This window comes from Notolepis coatsorum (assembly GCF_963971535.1).
Source record: "Notolepis coatsorum genome assembly, chromosome: 12".
NCBI lineage: Eukaryota > Metazoa > Chordata > Actinopteri > Aulopiformes > Paralepididae > Notolepis > Notolepis coatsorum.
Genome location: NC_140176.1, coordinates 7,317,445 through 7,327,284, shown reverse-complemented (window position 1 = coordinate 7,327,284; position 9,840 = coordinate 7,317,445). Strand labels below are relative to the sequence as shown.

The following is a 9,840-nucleotide window of genomic DNA, read 5'->3' as shown; positions in this document are numbered from 1 at the left end:
GCATCAATCTGGTGCACTTTGAGAGCAAAATAAAGAGGCTAGATCTATGATGAACGTTGTGCTCAAAACACAAAGTCGACTAGACTAGAGCTTCCCAATCCTCTCCTCGAAGCACCCCAGCCGTTCAATGTATTTGTTAAATTCAAATACATGGAACGGCTGGGGCGTCTCGAGGAGAGGATTGGGAACCACTGGACTAGAGCAGACATTTGAGCCATCAAAGAAATGAAGCCAAAGTGGTCACCTGTGTTGAACTGGTTTATTTTTTTTTAGAAAATAAAAATATATAGTGGATTACTATTACGACTACTACCACTGCCAATACTACTGATACATCCCTATTGGCAAACCTAAAAAGATTGTTAATTTTTTTTTTTATTAATTAAATACATTTATACAACTGTGGCGGGACTAATTAGACTAGGTCTAGGTCATTGATGGGAAACCCTGATGTATTCATGTTCAACATCATTGAAAATGAGGGCTTGAATGAGTGAACATCAACACACAACAGCTGTTGTTTTGCACATAGAGATGGTTTAACCCTTTATTATTCTATAATACCAACATTGTTCTAGAATCTAGATGATGACGACCCCTTCACTGGGGGGGACAGGTTATCTCACCTTCACTGGGGGGGGGGGGGGGGCAGGTTATCTCACCTAGCAGGAAGCCACACTGTCGGTGGTAGACCAGCACCACTCCAAACTGCAGCTGCGAGGACAGGTAGAGGGAGAACCGGGGCCGGGGCAGGTTGGGTTGTGGAGGAAGAACTTTCACCATCACGTAGTCCATAATGTCCTCGCTGGAAAACACACACACACACACACACACACACACACAGACACACACACACACACACACACACACACACACACACACACACACAAACAAACAGGGAAAGGGCTTCCAATCAGGCTCAGAAATATGAAAGATACAATAACAGGCTCCTTGAAGCAGCTCGAAGCTCCTCGGGGCAAAGATCATGATCATGTTGAAACATCGTGCATTTATTGAACTTTTTTTAAATAAAATGATTTAAAACCCTCTTTTTTTAAATTGAACTGAGACAGCTCTGCGCGTGGCTCTGCGTAGCAGTGTGGCATGTTTGTTGTTGTTTCCTTTTTTAAATTATAATTATAATAATTTTCTGCATATGCGTATATGTACTAGTAGTATCCATATAATTGTTTACATGATTTAATTAATATTTGATTTCTGTATCGCATCGTTAAAATAATTGAAATAATAAAAAAAAAAAAAAAAAAAAGGGAGTGTGGACTGATAGGCCCCGCCTCTCTGCCAGTGAGCCAGTCTGATAGGCCCCGCCTCTCTGCCAGTGAGCCAGTCTGATAGGCCCCGCCTCTCTGCCAGTGAGCCAGTCTGATAGGCCCCGCCTCTCTGCCAGTGAGCCAGTCTGACAGAGTGAAGCGGGTAGCGACCCGAGCAACACAACAACACGTCTCCTGTTTTATACATACATAGAAACCCCTTTTAAAATGGCATATCACAATCCATATCCAGCACCCCCGGCCCCTACCCAACAAGCCAACGCGCCCCCGGTTCAAGGTTTTGTGAGTAATATCAACCAGAGGTGAGTAGAAAATTCTCATTGACTTTGGAAAAATTTATTGCATTTATTGAAACTTTTTAAAATAAAATGTTTTAAAACCCCTCTTTTTAAATTGAACTTTCAATATAATTGAACTGAAAAACAAGAACATGACCTGGCTGAGCCGATATGAAATCAGTTTTATTTGTTCCCAAATTCCATTAATTTTCTTTCCAAATTCCGTTTTTTCAGTTTTAACATTTCAGAATTCTGTATTTTGCTTTGTACGCTCATTTTACCATCAGAAATAGTGTCTAATAAGTGGGAATGAATAAATGTCCACAATTTAATAAGATATAACAGTCCATTTAATAGGGCTGTCTTAAATACTTCAAAGCTTCATTCGATGGGCATGGGATTCGAATATGAAAATAAAATTTGATTAAATAAATGAATAAATTATATATATATATATATTTATTTTGTTTGCTAAATCAACTCTGCCTCTCTTTGTTAACTACAACAAGCAATGCTGTTTGTTATTTAAGATGAGGTCGGACTCGGCACTGACAGATTTGTGTTCATTGTGCTGCTTTTATTAAGCCTCAAATGACGGCTTACAATATTTCATGAAAGCAAAGTGTTTTGTTTGTCTAAGATTTAAAAAGGTTTAAACTTTACAGCACTGACAAAGTTGAACAAAGTGCTGCACAAGTCCCACAACAGAAAAAAATTTATTCCATTTTTATTGCTCAATTCCGCAATTCCGTCCGCGATTCCGTGAACGCGGATTTCATATCATGGCTCTAGCTAAAGGTTGATTATCTTGTTTTCATAATCGTTGCATATCACAGTCCATATCCAGCAGCACCCCCGGCCCCTACCCAACAAGCCAACGCGCCCCAGGATCAAGGTTTTGTGTGTAATAATATCTTCCAGAGGTGAGTAGAAAATTCTCATTGACTTTGGAAACATTTATTACATTTATTGAACGTTCAATATAATTGAACTGAAAAACAAGAACATGACCTGGCTAAAGGTTGATTATCTTGTTTTCATAATCGTTGGAAGCCAAAATTATAATTGTATTAATTGCCCTACTGAGGAAGCACAGGGCGTGTCTATATCTACAGCCAGCTGTGTTCTGGCTTCAGTGCCTGTTTCATTATGTCAACAACAATAGCTTTATTAAACATTTTGCTGCATTCCAGGAGCTTCCTATTGTTATATATATTTTTCACTGGAAAACACAATATTGTCAGGGGCCTGGAATCATACAGACCTGGGCCCATATGTAGCACACCTCCTAAGGACTCCTGATCTAGGATCAGCTCACATGATAGGGGTGTGTAACGGTATTTTTGAGCTCTTCCAGACATTTACAAATAGACCTCCTGTTCACTGTTTTTGGTTCATTTTTATTTTTTTTCTCGATATTAATATCATATTCACTGTCACAGTGCTGTATTTTGGCTGGAAAAGCATATTGGGAGTCCCAAGGTGCAGTACCGGCCAGATCCTGTTAGTGGGGCTATCCCCGAGAATGCACCCTCCCAGTCCCCACTTCTCTCTGCCTATGGCTCTGGGTTAGCTTGTTAGCTCACGCTAAAGTAACGTTATCTTCGATCTTTAACGCGACGTGGGCATAATGGAGTGACGAGGATTGCAAAGCAGGTTAGATGCATTGGACCCGTTGTGGAATAAAACAGCAGGGACATGTTTTGGGTCACAGAATAGGCACACTAGTCTTGCTCTAGACGCTACTGCTGTGTTGATGTTAAACGGAGTTTGAGTTTCACAACACTGGGCGCGGGGCGATGACGTCGCCGGATTTTCAAAATAAGAGTATTGCAATATGAATCGATCTTTTTACATGGCATTGATCCTATTTGATTATTGATAATAGATCGATATATCGATCTGGATCGATGTATCGTCCCACCCCTAGTGGCCATTAGGGTTGGGCATCGTTTGGATTTGAACGATTCCGGTTCCGATTCCGATTCTCCATATTATCGATTCCTGTTCTAAACGATTCTCGATTCCAATTATTTGAGGTGCAGGTCAAAACAGGTCACAGCTTATTTCGCAGGAGAATTTTTTTTTTTATTTTATTTTTTTTTTGACTTTTTTTCATACTATTCACATTTTCAGTTGACTTGATACAGTTTAATTTGGTTGCTGTACTGTAACTAAGAATCGAAATTAAGAATCTAAATGCAAATATGTTACTTCCGGTTCCAGAACCGGAAGTTAGGAACCGGTTCCTATTAGAACCGGTTTTCGGTGCCCAACCCTAGCCATATAGAACGGACATTCATACACAGAAACGTGCCTCAGAACCAGGTGTGATAAACATGAAACGATATATTTTCCTTGGCATGCAACGGGAAATAGTAATCATACCATTAGGGACCTGGCTGCATGACGCTTCTGTCTCTATTCATTATTCAATACGTTTATTTTGTTGTTGTCATTTTATTGCTTATTATTTCTGATACAAGTCCGGCAGAGAGGAAGGATGGGAGAGAGATACGGGGGAAGACATTCGGTTCAAAGGTCACCGGGTCCGGGAGTCGAACCCGGGACGGCCGCCGCGTTGCACCGCAGTGCGTTACGTGGTGCGTGACGTCGCCCTCGCGCCCCTATTCAATAAGGTTTTATTTTGGGTGGCGTAGCGGAGATTGCGCTCGTCACCAATGCAAGAGACTCCGGTATCGAATCCCAGTCTCAGCGTTGCCTTCGGCTTGGGCCGGCCGTCGTACTGGCTCATTTGGCAGAGTCAGCGGGTGGAAGTCGATGGGTGGGGATTGGACGTTTGGACGTTGTGGACAGCGACCCCTACAGGTCGGTTGGGGGGCGCCTGCACAGCAGAGACAGGAAGTGTCGGGGGCAGCGTGAGCCTCCTCCCACACGTTACTCCTCGCCACTGAGAGTCCGCGCTGGCAGGTGAAAAGATGCGACAGGCTGCCTCCTCGTGTACCGGAGGGGACACGTGATGCAAGGCGTCTATCCTCCCTACAACCGACCAGTGGGGGGCATAGTCGAGCAACGTTCAAGACAGGGGAGGGAAGAATTGGAAAAATACGAAATTGGGATGGGAGAAAAAATAGAAAATGGGGAGAAAAAGTGGATAAAAAAACAAAAACATATACAACTCTCAGACTGCCAAAACAAATCCGGATTTACAAATTGAACTTTCTTAAATAAAACCCTCCTCAAGTCGGTGTACAAGGGGCAGTGAAAAACCAAATTAAATTCATCTTCCACCACTCCCAGATCACAGAGAACACACAACCGCTCCTCCTCGGGTGAACCTTGGAATCTACCCACTTCCACAGTCTAATATTCATTTTCACAATCTAATGTATTTTTTCTTTTCTTTTTTTCTTCTTTTACAAGTCGATTATTAATTTGAATATAGAATATTCATTGACAGCCCTACTTAACAGTGACTGCAAACTACATCACCCCCGAGTGGAACATGGAAAGCCACATTCTGCAAACTTTCCCTGCAGGTCTAAAAATCAGCAGTCCTACTTTAAGATGCTTGATAAATACAGGCCCAGGTTTCAAAGAATAGGACATATATGACAGAATGAATGAGGATATGAGGTAGTAGTAAAGAGGCAATCTGGTCTCAGATCTGCACCACGACTATACACTTGACACACATCAGAATCAGACACTTTATTCACTAAATACAACACAAATGTGCGATGGTGTCAATTGTGTAGACACAACAACAGCCAACTGTTCCACATTTTCCACAACACAAGTGTGTTAATGTACAGATCAAATATCATCATATATATATACAGTGTACTGTGAAACCAATCCTAGAACAAAGCTACACCCAGTAGGAGTTAAAAAGCACATTGTGTATTTAGTGAGTCTATTGCATTTAGTCAGGTTTACTAGGCTATGATCATTGTAAATCAAATATAGCTAATCGGGTGAATAACTAACATTGTCACACTGGAGAGATCTGTTTTGCTCACCACGTTCTCCTCACATTGACCTTCAGAAGATCCCTGCGAGAGATCTTGATTCCTTTGGTGGCAGCCAACCTGGATACAAACAAAACACATGCAGGATTTAATGTTGTGACAAAACACATGCAATCACTATGAATTGAAAATGGGGGACCCTGATGTAAACAAAGACGAACGTCTTTCTCTGGTCTGCATCCCCTTAACAATTGTGTGTATTGAGCTGTACTGTATTTATTGTACCCATTCTGCAATCAGTTAATAAAGTTTTCAACCAGAAGATGACACGACGGTCGTAACCTACCTAGCAACACGAAGCGCTCCCTGCTCTGCGCATGCGCATACTTTTTATAATCCAAAGCGCTTCGCCTTGAAAAATAAACGCTTCGGTGGAAACACACACAACACGGCCACTAACTAACACAACTCCTCGACGTGAAAAGGTTGAGAACTCCTGTTCTATTATGTTATGAAAACACTATAGGTTGCTGCTGTTTGAGATAGTTACATAATTTACCGATCAACCATCCCGCTGTTCTCCCAGACTGTACCTTCTTTCCCGCCGTCTTCCCGTTTGAATATTTCCCGGGAAATTTCATATAAAAAGTGGTTGCCTAGTGGAGATTTATGATTATGATTCATATGTGTCCCCTTGCCTATATGTGTAAGGGGTATGATTGTGAAGACAAGGTGGTTTATATAATACTATATGGATAGTTAGCATTATTATTAGCCTGCACCTGCAGTTTGAAACTTTTCAACAAAACTCACCAAATGGTGGAGAAACATCCAGTGTGGCGCTGAAGGACGTCCGGGTAAAAGAACATCTTTGCTCTCGAGAATATAGTTCGATGTAAGTACAGCAAACTAGTGTTTCAGAGGAAAAACTAGCTATTTTGTTCTAAAAGATGTATTTTTTTATCAAGAGATCCAGCGAACTGCAGCTCTCAGAAGACTGTGACGTCACCAGACAGATGCGCGCGAACACCACGTGACAGCAGGTACCTGAGCGATGTGATTGGCGGAGAGGGCGGTTCCAATCGTTAGGTCCAATTTTAAAAAGAATTCGCGTTGCTGGGGAGACAGCTCGTCTCACTATGAATTGAAAATGGGGGACCCTGATGTAAACAAGACGAAAGTCTTTGAAAGTCAAATTTTGGTTTGTGCCAAAATAATACATTTGAAAAACTCAATAGAGCTTTTTATTTCATTTAGCAACTATTTTCTGTAGAGTATTCTACTTTTAACTTAAGTAAAATATCATGTTTTGATTGAATTGATTGATTGAAAACTTTATTAACAGATTGCAGAATGGGTACAGTACAGTACGGCTCAATACACACAATTGTTAAGGGGATGCAGACCAGAGAAAGACTTTAGTCTTGTTTACATCAGGGTCCCCCATTTTCAATTTATAATGACATTTATGACATACATGACATACAGGTAGACAATACTGCTACATCTATACATTTATGACATACCACCAGATTTACAAATAATGTCCTAATGGCTACACAGCATTTTAAATTATAACACTCATAATGAAAGAGTCAAAACAAGCATATGATATATATTTTATTGAAATCAAAAAAGGAGGTACAGAATCTTTGTGTTTGATATGAATGAAGATAACACCGGTCCCTTGGTCAAGGTTAATTAATGGTAGGATGTCTTTTATGATGTGGGATAAATACTCAAAACACATACGCATGTACATACACACACCCAGAAGCCCCCCCACCCCCTCCTAATAGACACCATATGTATATATTTTCTCCCCACCGTATGTATATTTTTTCTCTCCCCCCCCCCCCTCCTAATGTACAGTCTCCTCCCCATCATATGTATATATTCTCTGTTAGGATCTCTGGGTAACAGTACTGTATATTTGCATATCGTATATATGTCACAAATGTAACAGTACTAAATACCTGTATATGTCATGTATGTCCCTATGCCATAATTGTCATGATGTCATGTATGTTGTGTACAGTATGTCATAAATGTCACTATGAATTGAAAATGGGGGACGCATGATGTAAACAAGACGAAAGTCTTTCTCTGGTCTGCATCCCCTTAACCCTTTCACTGCCGCACTACCCAGCGGTTAACCCTTTCACTGCGACAATACACAGGTTAACCCTTTCACTGCCACACGACAGCAGGTTAACCCTTTCACTGCCACACTACAGAAGGTTATATAGTAAAGGGTTAACCTTCTGTAGTGTGGCAGTGAAAGGGTTTTGTGTGTATTGAGCCGTACTGTATTGTACCCGTTCTGCAATCTGTTAAATAAAGTTTTCATTCATTCATTCACCTGTTCGCTGTATACAAACATGCCGTGTTCGAGCCAATCACACACTGCTTTTAACCCATCCTAGTTCTAACACCAGTCCCTTGGTCAAGGTTAATAGCAGGATTATGTACCTAGTATGCATGTCTTTTATGGTGTGGGATAAATACTGAAACACATACGCATGTACACACACACGCACACACACACACACACACACACACACACACACACACACACACACACACACACACACACACACACACACACACACACACACACACACACACACACACAAACACACACACACACACACACACACACACACAAACACACACACACACCCTTTCCCATTATATATTTTGTTCCAATGGAACAAATCCGTCATAGTAAAACAAAAAAAAAAGCTAGATGAACAAAGAGGTTATTGTTTAGTTGACTTTAGAAACGGGTGCGCCCCCCCTCCCCCTGCTGTGACGTCACTAACATGACGCAGTGAATGATACCATTTCCCTACGAAGAGAGTTGGACGACGTTTCACTCTTTACGTCCCAACTGTCAAACATGTGTTTAGCGGGCTGTGACCTCAATGCGTATGAGAGACAGCTCTGCGCATGGCAGTGTGGCATGTTTTTTGTTTCCTTTTTTAAAATTATTATTATAATAATTTCCTGCATATTATGCGTATAATATGTATCCATATAATTATTGTTTACATTTAATTAATATTCGATTTCTGTATCGCATCATTAAAATAATTGAAATAATAAGAAAGAAAGAAAGAAAGAAAGAGAAAGAAAGAAAGAAAGAAAGAAAGAAAGAAAGAAAGAAAGAAAGAAAGAAAGAAAGAAAGAAAGAAAGAAAGAAAGAAAGAAAGAAAGAAAGAAGGGGGAGCGTGGACTGATAGGCCACGCCTCTCTGCGCGAGCTGAGCGTGGGAGTAGCGTCCAGCTGCAGCTCCGGAGCGATCCCCTCACTAGACGCTGTGGCAGCCACAGAGGGCGCGCGCTGATTGGCGGAGAGTACGGAAGTTAGTGCTGATTGGCGGAGAGTACGGAAGTTAGTGCTGATTGGCGGAGAGTACGGAAGTTTCTCTACCACAGAGAGAGCGTGCGCTGATTGGCGGAGAGGGGACGTCACTCCACATTGGGCCTAGCCCCTCCCCCTTGACCAAGCTCGGTTGAGACGTGCGGTTGGAGAGAGGGTCGCGGCCAGGAATTGATTGATTGAAAACTTTATTAACAGATTGCAGAATGGGTACAATAATACAGTAAAATACTTCTCCCAACCCGTCCCTAACCCTAACCTCTATGGTTGAGGGCCTATGTTGCTTTGTTACAGGAAGGATTACCGGCCCTGACTGTCACTCTAACCTTAACCTCTCTTAGATGAGGGCCTAAACCTAACCCTTAAGAGAAACTTCTGTACTTTCCGCCAATCAGCGCGCGCTCTGTGTGGCTGCCACAGCGTCTAGTGAGGGGATCGCTCCAGGGAGCTTCAGCTGGAGGCTATTGGAGTGTGGCAATAGCGTATATCTGCAGTGCCGCAACCCCCCGGCTTGTACTGTGTGTGAGGGCTTGTACTGTGTGTGACTGTGCGTCAGGGCTTGTACTGTGTGTTGTTTCCTGTAAAACTTGGAAGTAGTCAGTTTGTGCTGTTTATTTTTACAAGCAGCGAGGACTCGGCAGCGTTTGCATTTCTTTGTTCCGTGTTGCGGGTTAGGGTTAGGGATTAGGGTTAGGGTTAGGGTTAGGATTCGGTAGTTGATGGGGAGCCAGTGGAGTTTTTGCAGGGTGGGGGTGATGTGCTGCCAGGGTTTGGTGTGCGTGAGGACCCTTGCAGCCGAGTTTGACGTGTTCAGCGCTGCTTCCTCCTTTCACGGTTGATGTTGTCATCGAATGCCTCCCACTCACTAATATGAAAAAGCATAATATATAGAAAATGTAAAAAAAAGTTTGACAATGCAATATTCTGGTAATTCTACACTGTACCACTATAGAA

The 9,840-nt window shown here is 41.9% G+C and overlaps 1 protein-coding gene across 2 annotated transcripts in view; it reads left to right on the top strand.

Annotated features, from left to right (window-relative positions):
• Positions 1-1,437: 1,437 nt before the first annotated feature.
• pdcd6 (programmed cell death 6) overlaps positions 1,438-9,840 on the top strand; it is a 73,209-nt gene continuing 64,806 nt past the window's right edge. Inside the window, exons 1-3 of one of the 2 annotated variants that reach the window (XM_084326675.1) lie at positions 1,438-1,594; positions 2,407-2,493; positions 6,471-6,545. In XM_084326675.1, the coding sequence (XP_084182801.1) occupies positions 1,500-1,594; positions 2,407-2,493; positions 6,471-6,545 (257 nt within the window). In that variant the 5' untranslated portion in view covers positions 1,438-1,499. The remainder of the gene's footprint in view (positions 1,595-2,406; positions 2,494-6,470; positions 6,546-9,840) is intronic. The other variant, XM_084326676.1, reaches the window with a different exon arrangement.